Source organism: Hippocampus bargibanti, linkage group LG15 (assembly GCF_051943395.1).
Source record: "Hippocampus bargibanti isolate YZ-2025 linkage group LG15, ASM5194339v1, whole genome shotgun sequence".
In the NCBI taxonomy this organism is placed as follows: domain Eukaryota; kingdom Metazoa; phylum Chordata; class Actinopteri; order Syngnathiformes; family Syngnathidae; genus Hippocampus; species Hippocampus bargibanti.
The window spans coordinates 3,528,175-3,547,175 of NC_142748.1; the positions used below are offsets into that span (position 1 = coordinate 3,528,175).

General features: G+C 38.9%; 1 protein-coding gene across 1 annotated transcript; it reads right to left on the reverse strand.

Annotated features, from left to right (window-relative positions):
* Positions 1 to 1,606: 1,606 nt before the first annotated feature.
* On the reverse strand, positions 1,607 to 18,649 carry ubald1a (UBA-like domain containing 1a). Its single transcript, XM_089015385.1, is given in 4 exon segments — positions 1,607 to 2,620; positions 2,623 to 2,808; positions 17,883 to 17,942; positions 18,427 to 18,649. Coding segments are annotated over 4 exon segments (486 nt in total). The 5' UTR covers positions 18,535 to 18,649; the 3' UTR covers positions 1,607 to 2,488.
* Between the last annotated feature and the right edge of the window lie 352 nt (positions 18,650 to 19,001).

The following is a 19,001-nucleotide window of genomic DNA, read 5'->3' on the forward strand; positions in this document are numbered from 1 at the left end:
AGGTATCACTGTACTTTCTTCATACTGTAACTGAACCCACTTTCCTCCCATACCTTTTTGGACACATTTAAAGCAATATTTTTTTTAATAGGTTGACAAACAATATTTATTTAGGTTCACAAAAATGATAAGTTAATTATCAGGTAGTCCACAAATATTGTGGGAATGGTCTCATACAGTCATACAAAGTGGGGGGGGGGGAGTGGACGTACATGAAAAACCATTTCTGAACAGGCCAACCCAGAAAAAAAAATACAAATAAAGTTAATGAAACATAGTCAAGATGAACTAAAGAGCCACTTTTGATCAAAAATAATACAAAGGAATAGTGGATTTTTTTTTCTATTAGATCCAACATTGCCCTAATTTTTAACTTTAAAATATTGTTTATCCAAAAAAACCGAAAATAACAAAACCAGGGCCACACCCTGGATGTAATATATTGCCATAAATCAGGGTCACACCTGAGCTGACCCTTACGCAACCCCCTATCCCATCCCCCACACCCCCATTTAGGTCATTGAGGGGTAGGCAACTGATTCCACATATGTTCTATGTTGTGCATCTTGTCTTAATTCCAAATGAGCATTAGCGCCACAATAAAAACTGTAAAATAATGTCAAAAATATATATATTTTGAGAACAACAGGGAGAAAATTAAGAGAAATTAATTTGCAATTTGACTAAATTATTGTTATTTTTTTTGTATTATGAAAGGCTTGAAAGACAATCATGTCAACGGCCATTTTTACTTTTGGAAACGTTCATAACGCAGTTTTGACTTTTTTTTTATTTTGAGAAAAATGTATTTCAAAGAAAAAATAGTAGTCATTATTAGCAATGGCAAGCCCATGTATTTTTTGTACAAAAGAATATTATTGACAAGTGATGCTGTTAGAACGTTTATATACACATCCATAAACATCCTGTTACTTCATTTCTAGTTTAGTCTCTATATGGATGTATGTAGTTTATTACATAACTGTACACCATACAGATACGCAAAGTTATCTAATAAACTACATCCATCCATATATAGACTAAATTCGAAATGAAGTAACATAGGATGTTTACGGATGTGTATATAAATGTTCTATCAGATGCAAAATGTTTTCAAAGAGTAAAAAAAAAAATGGAGTAATGAAGCAAAACCGTCTCCCAGATAATAAAACTATCATCGTTACAAACAATATTATATTTAACCACTCGTGATGTTTTTTTATTATCTCTGTGTACAACTCAATTTTCAAAAAGTATACAGTTATAGACTTCGCTTGAAAAAATAAAATAAAATAATAAAAAAATATATAATAAAATAATAAAAAAATATATAATAAAATAATAAAAAATAATAAAATGCAATAATGCAATAATACAGTAATCAAATAAATAATAAAATAATAACATAATATAATAGAAAATAATACAATATAATATAATATAATATAATATAATATAATATAATATAATATGAAATAATATAAAATAATAACATAATAAAATAAAATATAATAAAATAAAATATAATAAAATAATAAAATGGAATAAAATATAATAAAATAATAAAATGGAATAAAATATAATAAAATAAAAAAATGAAATTAAATATAATAAAATAATATAAAATATAATAAAATAATAAAATATAATAAAATAATTAAAAAAAATAATAAAGTAAAGTAAAATAAAGTAAAATAAAATAAGTCGTCGTGTTTGCGGATAAACTAGAATGAACCCAAAACAATGGCTTTCGAAAAAAAAAAAAAAAAAAAAAAAAAGCCCAGAAATTGTCCTGTGTCATCAGACGGCAAAAACAGTTGGTTTATAACAAGAAGAATCCCTGATTGGCTAAAAAAAAAAAAAAAAAGTCAGGTGACCACCAGGTGAGGTAAGAAGCCCCCGCCTTTGACAACGGAGATGACAATATGGAGGTGTTTCCTTGAACGCGTGTGTATTTTGTGTGTGTGTGTGTTTACATACATTTATATAGATTTCCGCGTACTCTGGAACGAAAACGCAACTCGTGCGTGATGCTTTCAGTCACTTTTTTTTTTAAACACTGCATCCCAAAGTTTTTCTCTCGCCATGCAGCACACAGTTGCAGAAACACAAGACCGAGTGGAGGAGGGGGGGGGGGGTAATTCGAATAAAAAGGGTTTCTGAAGAAAAAAAAATAATATACAAAATTTGCTGCCTTGAATGTCCTTGAATATCACGTAGAATCCTTGGGCGAGACGGTTGATTAGTATTTTTTTCTCAGGTTCCGATATTTCTCTTTTATAGTAAGAAAAACTAAAAGATTTCACATATTTTTTATTACTATATGTGTGCGTATGTTTTTTTTTTCTACTTTCATATTTGCATTGTTTTTTTTTTCCTCTTGAAATTGTTCACACAAAAGTTTTTCTTGCTTTGCATCATTTCCACGTCCGTCTTGCCACGTTTGTTGTTGTTGTTTCGGAAGGGTGGGGTTAGTGGGTGTGGCCATTCATCTCTCCGCCTCCATCGCTACGGTGGCCTTTTGCTCGGCGCCCCCGTGTGGGTTGACGCCCGTGGGCCAAGCGGGGCAGGGTTGTGTGGGAGGCTGCCCTTGAGTCCAAAGTCCCTGCGAGGGCGGCGGCGGCGGCGCGGCGCGTGGGGTACATTGGGTGATACCCCCCAGCCGCTCATTTGCGGGGGCGAGGTGGCCGCAGATGCCGCCATGGGGCTGCCGCTGTTGAAGCTCTCGGATGCTTTGAGTCGGGAGAACATGGTCAGGGCGTCCGGGAAGTTTGGGGGTGTCGCTGGTGTGTTGGCTGGTGTGCACATCTGAGGAAAACAAAAGGAAACCGTATATTAGAGAGCTTCCAAAACCAAAGGGAGCCACAGATCCCATTGACTAATATTAGCTGTTGTTATGAAATACATTTCAAGATATGAAAAATCTAAATAACTTTTTTTGGCCTGATATTCATAGTTCCCGAGTTTCCTGAACGCAACATTCTTATTATAGCTTCTCTGCCATTGGCTATTCACAAGCATCATCCTGTAATGTATTTTATGCGTGTATAGTTTGGTTTTGATGCAGTATATCGCTCACTATGCTAATGTTTAACTTGGATATTTAACTCATTGACTGCCAGATGATGTGCAAAAAAATGTGTCCACTCCAGTACCATTTTTTTTTTCACACAAATTGCAGGATCCATAGAATATAGAGTTTTATAACTACATAAACACTCTATTCAAAAGTTCCTTCAAAATAAGGGGTGACAAAAATGAGGGATGAAGACAAATAAGTTTCTTTTTCAATGTTTAGCTTCATTTTATTTATAAGAGCATTTTCGTTTTTATTTTGTGAACAAATGTTTTTTTTTTGTCAATTTGAGTCATGGTTAGTTTTTTGTGATAATAATAATAAATAATAATAATATAATATTTTGCACTGCGGCAATGAATTATAACAGGATGAAATACCGTTTAAATTGTATCAGATAACATAAAAAATACAGTTCAGAATAATTTAAATTGATTTATTGTGTTTTAACTAATTCACTGCCAGACGATGTGCAAAAATGTGTCCACTCCAGTGCCAGAGTTTTTGTCATTTTCACTCAAATTGTAGGATCCTCAGAATATTGAGTTCTAGGACTATATAAACATGCAATGCAGCATAAGAAACTTTAGACTCTATTCTTTAATTAAAAAAAAGTTAATTCCTACATTATATGGATCTGGAGTTATCTGAGCTTGAAATGGGGGTGGCTGTACAAAATTCAAATGTTGCCCCCGTGAAAGGGAAAAAACATTGCCAGAGGTCTGACCATCGCTTTATCGGCCACCAAAACCCGAACAAATTCTGGAATGGCACTCCACGTCATATTTTCAATTGTCAAAAAAATTCGGGATTGGCAATGAATGAGTTAAAAGCTGACAAAAAGTAAACGTCCTTGCATCACTTCTTGACAAAACACAAGGGCAAAAAAAGCCTTTGAGTGAGAGAATATGAACTAAATCAATAAATACACAAATAAATATAGAGACACAAATTAATACATAAAACGAGATATAATACATAAATAACCTTCATTTTTATTAACTATTTTTTTCATTATGCATAATTCATTTATCGTGCAGTAGTGTAAGTGTAACATGTACTGTATTTTCCGGTGTATACGGCGCAATCCAAAAGCCTTGATTTTCTTCAAAAGATGATGCTGCGCCTATATGTGAAGTACTATTACGCCACAACAGGTCTCGCAAATACTGTCAGCATTCGGACTCCAGTTCCCCCTATCTAAGAAGTAGTTCACAGGTGTCAAAGTCAAGGCCCGGGGGCCAAATCTGGCCCGCCACAACATTTTTTTCGGCCCGCGAAAGCAAATTAAACTTGTGAAATAACATGATGCTTGCTAAAATCTGAGCCAAAATTTCATATTTTTGAATGTCAACCACAATAAAAGTCATTATTCTTGACTTCGGATTTGAAAACGAGTTATTCATTCATTTGCTGTGTGCTCTATATGTAATATGTGGAGGGGATTGAACATTCTAATGGCTTCCCCAAATTCATAACGGCCCTCGAGAGAAAACCAAAACTACAATGTGGCCCGTGGCCAAAAATTGGATTGGATTGGATTGGATTTGCCTTTATTAGTCTCGCAGTGGAGAAATTTACATTTCACAGCAGCAAAGTTATGAAAGAAATGAAAGTAGAAAAAAAATGAAAAAAAATGACTGACACCCCTGATTAGTAGTTCGTACAGGCCAGCCTACTGTTGTAATGCCTTATAATGTGATATAATGTTATATTTGGATACTTTTATATATTTGGAAAACTATTTTTCATTCATTGACAGTGTGCCTTGTACGTCGGAAAGTACGGTGTGTTTTAAATATTTGGATGATAAATCAGAATCAGAATCAGAATCATCTTTATTGCCAAGTATGTAGAACACACAAGGAATTTGTTTCCGGTAGAACACGCTGCACTAGTATCGTCGTCAAAAAAAAATTGATAAAGTGGTACTATACATTTCCATTTTGGCTACTGTTGAAAATAAAATAAAAAACAAAAAGTAAAAAAATAAAGCAATTATACCTGAATTTTGGGGGATTTGGAACAGATTAGCGCATTCCCATGAAAAACGCGTCTTGACTTATAAAATGTACATCTCCTTATGAAAGCAATTGGTTTGTGGAAGATTGTTTTTTTTCAATCTTTCACAAACCGATTAATTTCATAAGGAGAGGTACTGCTGTTCAAATCAATATGATCAGAAATGTTCCAATTTATATCACGATGTGTCTTTTCTGTCCTCACTGCGAGCAGACACCAAAATAACCTTTTTGTTTTGTGCCAGCGGCCTTGCTTTTGTGCTGCCAGGCAACACACCCAAAACGCGCACACTCACACACACACACACACACACACACACACACACACGTAAGTCATGCCTGTACCAAAAACAGCAACCAAGCGCCTTGAAGCTTTTCACCCACTTCCTCAATAAATAACACACAAGGCGTGCAACGACTCCATGCCCGGCTGGCTTCCTCCCAGGTTGTTTGTGACAACAACAACTCGCTGTATTCCGGCGGGAGGCAAAGGTGCAGTCATATTTACGAGGTGCACAACCCAAGGTCGTAGACAAAGCTAGTGAGTCAATCAGACTGCAAAAGAAACAATGAGGCATTCACATTGAGTGACGGTTTAACTGTACATTCTCAAAGCATGTCGACATGTAACGTAATCCTGCATACACTTCAAAATTTCACAATGTTTGTTCATTTCAGAATTAAAAAAAACACATTTTGGACACTAAGGTGGCTAAATGGCAATTATTTGTCTCTGAAGGGGCTCTTTTGTCATCGTACCGCCAAATTGTGCACCGTTCTCTGAAACCCGCCATAATTTTAACGCTCCACATTCACTTTAACTAATTCACTGCCATCCCTAAATTTATTCGGGAATTGAAAATAATGACACGGAGCGCCATTCCCAAATTTGTACGTTTTTTGATTTTTCTTACGGTTAGTATCGATAAAGCGCTGGTCAGACCTCTGGCAATGTGTTTTCCCTTTCACAAGGGAGCCGAATTTGTTTTGTACAGCTGCCCCCATTTCAAGATCAGATAACTCCAGACCCATATAACTTAGGAATTAACTCTTTTCCAAATGAAAAAAGAGTATACAGGTTTCTTATGCTGCATTGAATGTTTATGTAGTCCTAAAACTCAATATTTTGCAATTTGAGTGAAAATGCCGAAAACCCTGGCACTGGAGTGGACACATTTTAGTACATCATCTGGCAGTGAAGGAGTTAAAAGGCAATAAAATAAATCTATTTAAATTATTCTGAACTGTGTTTTTTTAACTTAGTATTTAAACTTTTAACTTAGTATTTAAACTGTGTTTCATCCTGTTAAAATAATTAATTGACGCAGTGCAAAATATTATTGTTCACAAAAACTAACCATGATTAAATTGACACACAAAAAAAAATTTGTTAACAAAATAAAGAAAATGTTCTTCAAAAAAAATAACTTAAGCTATTACATTGAAAAACTAAAAAAAACGGATTCGTCATCATCCATCATTTTTGTCATCCTTTATTTTGAAGGAATTTTTGAATTGAATGTTTATGTAGTCGTAAAACTCAATATTATGTGGGTCCTGCAATTTGAGTCATAATGACAAAAACCCTGGCACTGTCGTGAACACATTTTTTTGCACATGGTCTGGCAGCGAATGAGTTAAAGTGCAGCTTCTTGTATATTACCAAGGTCACACTTGGCTCATAGGTTCTCCCTGTTTCACGTTGTTATGTAAATCGAGCATGTCCGCGGTGTACTCCTAACAGGAAGTGCTGGCTCATGTCTTTGAGACCGTTTTCCTGCGGTAAACGACACCCTCGAAAGTGCTCGTGACCTCGACTGCTTTTTTCTCTCTCTCTCTTTCTGTGTGCAACGGTGGGGACTAATATCTGGATTTGTTTATCTTCACGGTGCGTTCTTGTGGGCGACTGAGATCTTTGTCCTTGAATAGAAAATGCAGGAGGGTGGGGGGGGGGGGGTGAAGAAAAAAAACTGACACCTGTCCTCTCAGGTTGTCTGCCCGAGACCTCTGACTCATCCATAAACACAAGCTGTCGAGTCATTCAAGTTAGTAACACACAGTGCAGTTTACACGTTTAGCTTTTTGTTTGAGACTCAACAAAAATCGTGAAAAGGAATGATTGAAATTTAAAGGACAACCGACGCCTCCGGACAAGTTGTGTCCGTATTTTCTAAAATCACTTTAAATGACTTCTACTGAGCGTATTGTACAAAGATTCCACCGCATATGGCTATATTTTACGTTTTAAGACTCGCTGAATATTCAGGAAGTCTTGTTTTTAAGTTGTTGACGATTCCTTCAGTGACGTCACGTCAGGAACGCCCCTGACCGAGAAAGCGACACACAATGCATTTTGGGTACTCTGTTTGGTCTGAAAACTTCGTGTTGATGGCGAAATTAGAAGGAAAACACAAATAACGCGGTGAACCGTTGTGTGTTGCACCAAGACTACTATTTGATACCAGTTGACACAAATTCCAGCGAACAAATCAGCCCATTTCCAATGGAGCTTGGGTGCCATCTTGTGCATTTTCTGGGATGCTACATTGGAGTCCAGACGCCTCAAAATGATACGGAAAGAATTCTTTAATCGATTGCAAACATTTATGCTTTCCTCTTCAGAACTATTTGAATCATATTCATAACTGGATGAGTAACAACAAAGCATCTTCTCCGAATCTGAAGCCATTGTTTTGATTCTAAAGCAAGGCAAGACCTTCTGGCGTGACTTCACGAACAAAGGGGCGGGACCACCTGAAACTCGCCATTTCCGGGGTCATTTTGAAGTAGTTTTGGGACACTAACTCATTTTTATTGGTGTTTTGAATTTGACTAAAAATCTCAGCCTGTGTGTTTTGGGTATTTTAGATGCTATAAAACGTTTTTCTGATGTCAGTTAGGAAACAAAAAAATGGTGTCGGTTGTCCTTTAAAGGCAGGATGGAAAAACTAAATTTCTTTTTATACTGGGAACTGGTACTCAGTAGCACTGAAAATAAATGTTGGGACACTTACTTGGCTCAAATAAGAGGAAAATATGCTAGTCGGTTAGTTAAAAAAACCATCAGAGTGTGTGTATCGTATTCCACAAATGCAATTTTAACCGGAATATCGTGTTTGGACTAGTGGGAGGTGCAGGGAATTAAATCTAAAGGAACATTTTCGGGTGAGCTTTGACAAATCATTACTACTATTCTTTTCTTCTTTGTAACATTACAAACGATCAGAATAATCTGAATGAATTTGACTTACAAAAATAAAATAAATCTGACGATAGAACCATTACTTGTAAAACTGAGGTGGTGAATACCCCCCCACACCCTTGCGCAGGGTCAAAACAATGCTCCATTTGTAGCATAAAGGTCACTTCAGTACTAGAATGTGTACTGTCAACAGATAAAGGATGCCAGTTTACAAAGGCAAGTTGTTTTCTCGAGGCTGTCGCAAGGAAATGATTACTGTCACAGAATTATCAATAGACAGTTGTGACGTTTTTTTGAATTATGTGGCATTGGAAGCTATCCGGTGTTTGTATTCACAACGACCGATTGTGCTTTGTGTGTCTTTTGAAGTAACAGAGATCTTGTGGGGTTCAGTACATGGCAGCGACTAATCAAAAGAGCAATAGTATAGCATAGTGGACGTGGATATTGGACGAAACCAAAAACGAGATTTGTTTGCTTGAGATATTTTTCTGTTTAAAAATATGTATATGTACAGACTCTCCCCAATTTACGAAAGAGATAGGTTCCGAACAGTCGTTCTTAAGGTGAATTTGTTCATAAGTTGATTCGGTGCTAAGTACGTTTAAGGTTTATGTAAGTATGTTGTTGTTAAAGGCTTGTATGGGTAACCTGTATTGGTTTGGACTGAAAAATAAACATTTAATAAAATAAATGCTCTATAAAGATATGTACATGTACAACTGCAGAGAATACTACATGTTACTACAAAAATGTTCATATGTACGGTTGTTCGTAAATCGAATGTTCGTAAATAGAGGAGCATCTGTAAATGTTTGATAATGCGTGAGTTGCAGAAGACTACATATGTTTACTTCAAAAATGTTCATATGTACCGTTGTTCGTAACTCCAATGTTTGTAAGTAGGGGAATGTCTGGAAATGTTTTATAATGTGTGAGTTGCGGTTGAGTTAGGCATAGATGGAGCTACGCTAAAATGAATATAATACAATACAGGTAGTATTTACAGATAGCATTCACAACCGCCGCAATTGTAACAAAGCGCTTTACAAAACATGCTAACATACTACATCGAAGAAATCGAAATATTGATCCATACAGAAGGCGCATCCGATTATTGGGAGCACTGTCAGCTTTTGCGAAAATGGAGCGTGTTGCGGCGAAAAATACGCTAGTTTCTCCATCCAGTCTGATAAAATGAGTAGAATAATAAAGTTGCATCCCGATAATTTGGTGAATTATTTCAGCTGTGGCACTGACTAGTTCTCAAACAAGTTTTTAGGGGTGTGTGTGGATTTTCAGGTGAGAGCGCCGACCTTAGAAACCGAGCTCAAGTGATGGAAACAAAGTGGTTAATGCTTAACTTTAAGTTTACTACCAGCTGACAATGACTGTAAACGACCAGTTAATCAAAAACTGTTGACAGACCCCCCCGCCCCAAAGATTGAAGCCATTGCTTCAAATGTCAATATCCAACTTGTAGTGAAAACGCTGCCAAAATATGAGCTGAGCGATGTCAAGGAAGGATTTAAGTTCTGAATTGTCTCGCCGATTGCTTTTGCACATGGAAAAGACCAGGGGGATAACACAAAAGACTTGAGAGTCTGTGTTCAAAACACAGCCAACAGCGAAGCGTTACCATGGGGACGACTGTTGTGAGAAAAAGAGCGCAGATCTTCGGTTGACAGGACCAAGCTCTGTGGTCGCAGCGGCCCTCTTACGACTCAGTTTTCCGGCATGGGGAACGCGTGGCTGATAGTCAGCAGCTGCCCCAAATGCCCTCGACACACCGAAACACTCCACCGTTTGTGGATGAACTTGCGTGTGTGTGTTTGTGTGCAAACAGATCAGATGGTAGCTATTTACAGCCTCACCAAACGCATTCCTGGTAAATACCAAGAGTGTGCGAGATTGAAAGGGGGAAGTGTGGGGTGGAGGTTCTCTTATTTTACATGTTACTTCATGTTATCCTCTATGATACTGCATCTCAGCATATAGAAGTATACATAGACGCCATCATGAAGAAAGAATACTGTGGAAATACTGCAGCAAGGTCTCAATAGGTCAGTCAAGAAGCTGAGGCACAAACTGGTCTTCCAAACGGACAATGAACGAAACATACTGGCAATCTGGTCGCGACATGGCTTAAGCATAACAAAGTCAATGTTCTGGACCATCGAAAAGCCCTTATCTCAATCCTATTAAAAAGTCAAAGGCAGACCTGCGTTAGCAAGCGGCCTACAAACTTGCCTCTGTTTACAGTAGTTCTGTCAAGACGAATGGTGGTAAATAGCTAGCACCAAGGAAGGATAATCTAAACTTTTGACCCAAGTCCAAAACTAACACTCAGGTCCTGTAGTCTAAAGGAAATTGGGTTTGGCGCAAGTGTGCGATAAGTTCTACCCAGACCGATTCACCGCAAGCAGACTAGTACTGTACTTTAACGAAGGCATTGTATGAAACGTATGTAGCTTTGTTTTCTGAAGTTAACTTTTCAACCATGACCCTTCACTCGTTCCACCTCAGCATCTAGCAGCTGAACACAGTTGATCATTAGCCAGTCCGCATGTTTTTTGTATGCTTCTGTCAAATGTACAGAACATGAGGAAGACAGAAAAGCATAAAGGAGGTTGCAACAGGAAGAAATCGGAGAACTACAACTAAATGTAACATTTGTTCTCAGCAGCACGCCGTACAATGGCAAGCATGCTAACAGTAGATTCCTTTGCCAGTTCGCATGTTAAAAAATGATTAAAAAAAATAGTTTGGCTTTGTAAAAGACAGGCAACGGAAACTGGGCCAAAGGTCATCACGAGGCAGAGCAGCTGGAAAGAAAACACACGGGTTTAGACTGCCAAGAGAAGCACTATTTGTCACTGAACGGGTCTAGTGACAATACATTCCCCCTTCCGCCCCTCCGTAATTTTTGCTATACTACGCAAACTTGGAATGTACACTGGTCAGAACAAATAGCAGGATGAGAAAACGGCTTAGGGGTAACGAACGTGATCCAGGAAAGCAGGAAAAGGATGAACTAAGCTTGTGGAGGTGAGAGAGCAGGAATAGTAAGATTAGATCTCAGCTAAGATCTATTGAAATGTCATCTGACGAGCCGGCCTGCAAGCTAATGCCTCTCAAATGAGGAAATGGGCCAATGTGAAAGCACAGGACTGGATTTGAAACCCAAAATCCTTCCACTAAGAAGTGCCGAGTTGAAAAGTCATCGTGTGAGTGGTTAAGGTTCTGGGAAACTGTTCTCCGGGAAACTCGCTGGGCAACATGCAGAGCACTACCCACGCTTAGAGCCTTCAGATGTGGCCAAGTGCCTGGCATGGAGGTGCGTTGGTACCTCTGCATGTTTATGGAATGGAATTGTCCAATGCATTGTGGTCTTACAGACCAAATAGCTACTAGTGTACGATTATATTAGTCCACTTCGCTATGCACGTTGACGAAAATAGCTTCCTTTTCATCTCTTCTACATGACGTTTCAGCAAGTGACGACAGTGTTTTAGATTCGCAGGAATTGAGAGCAGACAGTCGATGCGATGCCATCATGATTTATGAATGCCGTATTACATCCGCAAGCGTCTTGAGCAGACACCGGGACCAAATGCGGGTCTCGAGTCGAGACCAATCTTTGAGGAGGGAGGCAGCTACACAAACCAGACAATTGATTGAAGGTTTGCTCTGTCGCTGTCGAGAAACTGCACATTGACCTTCATAAAATGTGCCGCATTCACCTTCTGTGTGATGGCGGTGATAACCGGTAATTACGGCACAATAAAGTTCCAGAAACAGTTTGTTCCTGGCATTTGTCACACATCAGGGAAGTATTCATCCATCTAACTGGATACAACCCAGGATGACTTCATATGTGGCTCATTTTGATTCAAGGTCTTGTTGTTGTTTGGAAGTGAAGAGGATGATGGATTCTTTGACCCACGATAAGCAAGTCCTGACTTGATTAACAGGAAACCACATGAGGTCCTCGCTACATTTTCTTAAACAACCATAACTGCGGCGGGATTAAAGCAGGCTTTGTCACTGTGTCGGTTTCTGAGTCACATGATGAGCGGTGAGGGGGGGATCACATGTTCCCGGACAGCTGTGGAAGTCATCCAGCTGGGGGCCATTCATTTCCCTATTTCTGGTCATATGTGGATTCGCTATGTTCATTGAGGCTGTTGTAAGGAGAACATGTCATCATGGAAACGATGATGATGATGCCGTGATAGCTTTTGGGAAGAACTGCTGCTTTCCGAGCGCTGGTCAAAGCGGGAGACACTGTCAGCACGTGCTTAGCTTGCTCTTAGAATCAATTTTTTTAATGGCTTTTTTAGCCTATACCAAAACATGTGCTGCATTCTCCGCGATTGTCTGCCCACGGCTCTCCCAAAATTCTCTGTCCATTTTTTTCTCCCAGCTCTTGACTCTCTTGTCCAATCAGTTACCCCCCCCCCCCCCCATGACCTCGGAAATTACAGAATCGCTGAACAATTTGTGACTTGCTAGCTTCCAACAGTATTCAATGATTAGTTCACGTACCAACAAAGAGTCACTTTGAGACATGGGTGTAGACTAGACAGACATTACTACTGATTTGTCAGTTTGTTATGTATATGGTTGCTTTTCACAACGTATACTTCAACCTCGACAAGCCATCACCAGATGTCACTCATAATAATACAAACAAACTTCAGAGATAAAATCCACTGTCTTACTCAGCTTTGAACGAGTTTATTTTTGGGCTCCCGTGTCGCACCGTTGAGCTATATTTTTTTTTGAGAAACCCATACGCAACATGAGGCGATTGTATCATATTTCGGATCACACCCATTAAAGCTCTCCGGAGGAGAAAATAAACGACAATGCGGCCATAAATGTATTAATAGTTGGATTAGTAAATAAACAAGAAGCAAAAGTTCTGTTACATATTGTGGCCATTGTATCAATGTGTTCCTAGTAGAGAAAGGGAGACACGATACTCCTAAGTATAACCATCCAACCGACCCCGATGTTAGCAAATCCGACGATCCCAAACCAGTAACAACCTTTGAATAACTGTCCCCACATGTTGGCTATGCGTAAAGCGCCAAAAGTGAAACATTGGCGATTATAAGTAAAAAAAAAACATGATTGACAGCAAGTCTGTACAGTTCATGGCTGCATTTGAAGGCAAGAGATTGAGCTAAATCCTTTGGCATTTGTGGTTTTATTTGCTTGGGTGTTTGTGCCAACTTACCTTGAATGACTTTTTATTAGAACAACGCACGCCAAAATAAATAAATAAAAAGATATATACTGTATTTGAAAGGGCCCATCCTTTCAATTGAAGTCAGGATCGATTTTCCTTTGGTAAATTCAAGAAAATCAATATATGGCTTTCAAAGCAACAATATGCACGTTGCGCAAACTGGCATTGTGAACGAACCTACTTTTGTTCTACCGGTCAAACAACTTTAGCTTTTGCTAATGTTTTCTTAGCGTTAGCATCAAGCTAGAAGCATAGGGATGGGCAGAGGAACTGATTCATCAAACATTCCTTTGTTAATATACGCGACAATATGTTATGATCCGCTTTAATTTTCTGAAGTCTCAATTCACGTCACCGCGGATTAGTGCATGGCCCATCCTTGGTTACACCCAATAAGAGATTAATGTCAGTTTTTTTTAGGCATTTAGGGATCTAGCATGCATAAAAATGTACTTTCGTTCCAAGTATTTACAACTTTTTGCTTATTTCGAATTTAAAACTGTTGCAATTGTGATTTTAACAACCGTAATTCCCATTGAGGCCGGCCCGCCAAAATTCTGAGACCATATAACCAGGTGAAGCAAAGTTGCCATAGCAACAATTTGTCATTGCTGTCCTTCGCACTCATCAGTTAACCGTCTCCATTAGAATGGTTTCTTTCAAGGTGACATTGCAACAAATTTAAACTTGACCCTTTCGTGCACCCTGTAACCCGATAACCTGACACGCTGTCACACTGCAGTAGCCGTTCTCCCGTTAAACGCAGTCAAACTGGATTAAATTGAGGATTATGACACTCCTATTTAGACTAGCGGCAGCCACGTTGTATTTTTTTGTGTGATTAAAAACATGAATTGGCAACAAAAATCAAATTAAGGCAACATTTGATACCGTTACCACCAAATAAACAAGCACCGGATTATTTTTTCCAGCAATTTTGGCCACGACATTCATCAATGAGGCGACTGTGCTGAGCGGTTGCGCCTTTTCGGCAACATGAATATGCCAGCACTGTTTTTGATTTGGAAGGAATGTCGGTGCCATTTGATTGTTGTCGCTGGGCAGATCTGGGGCGATTGTACTTTTTTTTTTTTGCGCCTGTAATGGGCAGCATTTTCACAGCCCCGCTTTGTTCATAATTAAGTATGTGGAACTGTCGCGGCTTGGAATTGAAGCGGATTTACGTGGGACAGGAGATGTGAGACAATCTCTTTCGTCAATGGATGCGATGGCTTTGTGTTTATAGCAGACATGTACATTTTACCATCACTTCCCTTATCCACTAGTGAAAAGGACACTTTGATCCCCTCTTTCATCTAGAACTGCTTCATGTAACAGAGTGTGCAGAACCTGTTTAGGATTGAATGACCGCGTCTCTTGTGTTGTGTCACATTATTTGTTATTTCGTTTAGTTTTTTGTTGTTTTGACTTCAAGATTGCGCCGCAAGAGTGGCTGCCTTTACAGCAGCTCCTGTATTTTGTTTTTCTACTTCTTCCTTTCCTTTCCTCTTACTTTCATCACTTTGCTGCTGTGAACTGTAAATTTCTCCAATGCCAGACTAAGAAAGGCGAATCAAATCCAATCCAGAGCCGTCCAGGAATCACATCAACTTTTTTTAACGATGATTCCTTGTGGGATAAGTGACCAAACTTCTCAAAATCAATTGCTCTTGAAGTTCTGGAAAAAAAAATTGATGTGCTTCTTTAACCAACCCCAAAGACAAAAAAGGTGTTTTGTCAGGGTTCCTGGACGGCCACTCGCAGAAACCATGACAACCTGTCCGTCTCCCAGGGTGGGCGTTCAGGCGTTGACGAGTAGCAATGCCAACTTGCATGAAACTCAAGTCTTCTAAATTCTTGCTGGATTGCATGTTGCGTCATGGTTTGGTACCTTTTCAGTATTGGTGGACTGATCAGTATCACTAACTCCACATAATCTAAGCACTTGTTTTTTTTTAAGGCAGAAACTGCAATATTTTTAAAAATAAATACAAAGGGTAAAATTTAAAAACATGAACAAACTTCAATTATGTCACAGGCTTGAGTAGACAATAACCCAGTCACATTCATATTCGTGACTGAAAAACCATAGTTCAGATCAGGGGGTGTCAAACATACGGCCCGCGGGCCGGAACCGGCCCACGGGGAGGTTTGATCAGGCCCGCAGGATAATGTAAAAGTGGAAAAAATGCAAAAACGACATGGAATTGATATTTTTAATGAGGTGCAATTCAAGGATTGTCCACTAAAGGGCAGATTGGTACTGATTCGATCAACGTAGAAGAAAACAGCAGTGGGTTTTTTTTCAACTGCGGTTTCAACAACCTCATTAGCCAAAATGTCATTATCCAAACAGAGAAAAGTAGATAAGTAGTGGAGAATTTTCAATGAAAAATTGACCATAGCGGTTTTTTTTTTTTTTAGAGATGTGTGGGAAACATTTGTGCTTGGTGTGTTTTCAACATGTTTCGGTATTGAAGGAATAATATTTGGTTATTTATAGCATGTATGGCATAATTTTAATGGTTCGGCCCACTTGACATCTACCGAGGCCATACGTGGCCCACGATGTGAAATGAGTTTGACACCCCTGGTTCAGACTCTTCAATTCCGATGTCGTCGGTGCGGCAATTATCATTCCATCATAACTTAATGTGTGGATCTGCAAAATTGATTTGAATAACCGTCATCGACTTGGGCATTTTATCCCAACTTGAAACTTGAATCTGAAAGTGGACATTTGCAGTGATAGAAGTCATTCATTGCCTAATATCCTTCAAATATGTCTCCCTCCTACAGTCTTGCTAATCGATGGGAAATGCTACCTATAATGAGATGATGAAATGAGCTGGGAGCGTGTTGACTTTCATAAACACCTCCGCATCACGTCAATTTTCTGTCATATCACGAATGCAATGACGATGATGAAAATAGTTCATCTGTCAATCAATTTTTAAAGAAATAGTTCATCAATTCATCTGTCAATAACATTTTTAATTTCAAATCTTTTTTATTTAAAAAAAAAACAGCATTATTTTTAATTGACAGCGCAGAACATGCATACCAATGACATGATTCTGATTCAATTCCTGCCTTGGTCTATAAAGTACACTTTGATTTTCTCCTCTTTCATCGAGAGTTGCATCAGACAACAAAGCATATACAGGAAAAGTGGTTTGAATTACATGACTGCCTTGTATTTTCTGTGTTGTATTGTATTATGTTGTTCTTTTATGGTAAGCCGTTCTCTAAAGCACTTTGTTACAGGGAGCGCAATAAAAATGTTTCTTGTATTGTATAAAATAGTAGCGAGCAGACCAAAATAAAGGTAAATAAACAGATGTTTAATTTGACTAAACAAAGACATGTCATGGAATACAACTGAAATCTGAAAATATTCATTGTAGCGAGGCTGAAATTCCTGGAATTGAGATATTTCTTTACAAAATAAAATTCAAAAATACATTTCAAGGTCTTCCCACAATCTTTTATTAAAATATTTGCCGATTAATTGACGCACATCTAAACCACATTAAAGCTGGATGAGAGCATGTGAACTCGACATGGAAAGGCCATGCGCTGTATTGGAACCCCCAATTTCCAAATTGCTCACTCACCACAGTCAAAACACACACATGCACAATGAAAACACTCACTAGGAGCATGGAGATGACACACTGTACTAAATAAGTTATAGGGACCAACCACAGTTGGCGTTCCAAAAGTCGGCACTGTATTTCTTTACACACTGGCTTTAGGTATACAGAGCTCATATTCTGCAGTCACAAAATGAATGGAACTTCTAAGTCAGTCAGGGGGAGTGTGTTTATGTCCTTCAGACAACTTCCACTTTCCTCCATAATGATGCCCCCCACCTCCCCAAGGTTGCTGATGTGTCATGTGAGGGGGGAGTAGCAAAAAAAAAGCATATGAGATTAATTCAAGCACAGTGGTACTATTGAAAAAGGCACTGCCGGTCTTCCAGGAAACTGTATTTTCCGTTGCGGCCTAAAACAAATGTTCTCATTTAAGAAAAGTATATATTTTTTTCAAAGTGATTTAACAGTTGCTTCTTTTTTCCTGTAATGCGTATAGTGGCTGCAGTCAGTGTGTGCGTGTGTGTGTGTGTGTTTACAGCAAGCTTACAACATGGCCGACATGTGCTTTGTTATTGTTAGTAACACACCAACCCTCCCAGGCTGTGAGGGTCGTTATCGCCCTTCATGCAACGCGGGACACCATTCAATACTTACGTAGATTATTTTAACGACATAGGGGGGGAAAGAAATGTTAAGTTTAAAGAGTTATTTCACACCCAAAACTCACCATTTGATGATGATGGCCATATGGGATATTTGTTTCTTGGAAAAAGGCACTGAGTGCAGTCTAAAAAAAAAGCAACACGAAAGAAAACAGAAATTAGATTGCATTTTCTATCTTTTGTTGTGAACGGATAGCGAAGCCATAGCCACGGGCAAACATGGCTTGTTTCGCAATAGATCAGGCATGTGGCGACACATGCATGTCCGGATTTGCTATTCGTTAATAGACAACGCCGTGACCATTTATTACAGTATTGTACACACGTGAACAGCGCTGCAGTAGGAAGGATTATACAATTTAATCTCGAGTAAAGTCTAATTGGATATCCTAAAGGAGTGGGTTTCGCAACAGTGTTACATTTTTAATCTATGTCTGCAGTGCATATGTGGCGTTCGATTGTTACAGTGATTTTCTTTAAAGCGGGTTTGGTGAAAGGCAGCGGGTGGAAAAAAAGGTTGGCGAGCCACACGGGCGCTTGCTAACCGCACGGAGCAAACATAAACAGTTGCCGCGTGCCGACTTCATTTTCTCTCTCCCCCCTCCTTACCTCGAACTGCCAATGTGCCGCTTGCAGGAGCTGCTTTGCCTGATCTGCCGCACATCCCGCCGTCAGGACGAACTGGTTAATCATGACTTGATGTTTAAGTTCATCCATTTTCGACGAAGCCCGTGTCCTTAGTCAAAAACAGACTTCCGACCGTGTTCCTTCGTTTCTTCACTCGAGTTGTATTCCGTCTTCCTCCCGTTCAGTCGTCCACCATTACAGCCGGCTGCCCAAACACAAATATTTACTGTAGGAGCGGTGTGGGCAGGGACCTCACGTGATTGACAGCACAGTTTAGCCAATCACGTATGAGCAATGCGCATGGGAAATGTAGGCCGTAACTGGGGGTGTCTTGTATCACGCGTGTCTTTTACTCGTCAATTGTCGTAATGTTTGGATTATTAATGATATATGAAACAAAACAAAAACTATAAAACACTATTGCAAATAGTAACTTTAAAAATGCATAGAAATCCACGTTGTAATTTCAAATGACTTTGTTGTCGTTCTCGTCCACTGTTTGTTTTGGACTACAACTCCCATGAGGCCCCGCTTTGTTTGTAAAGCACCAGGAAGGT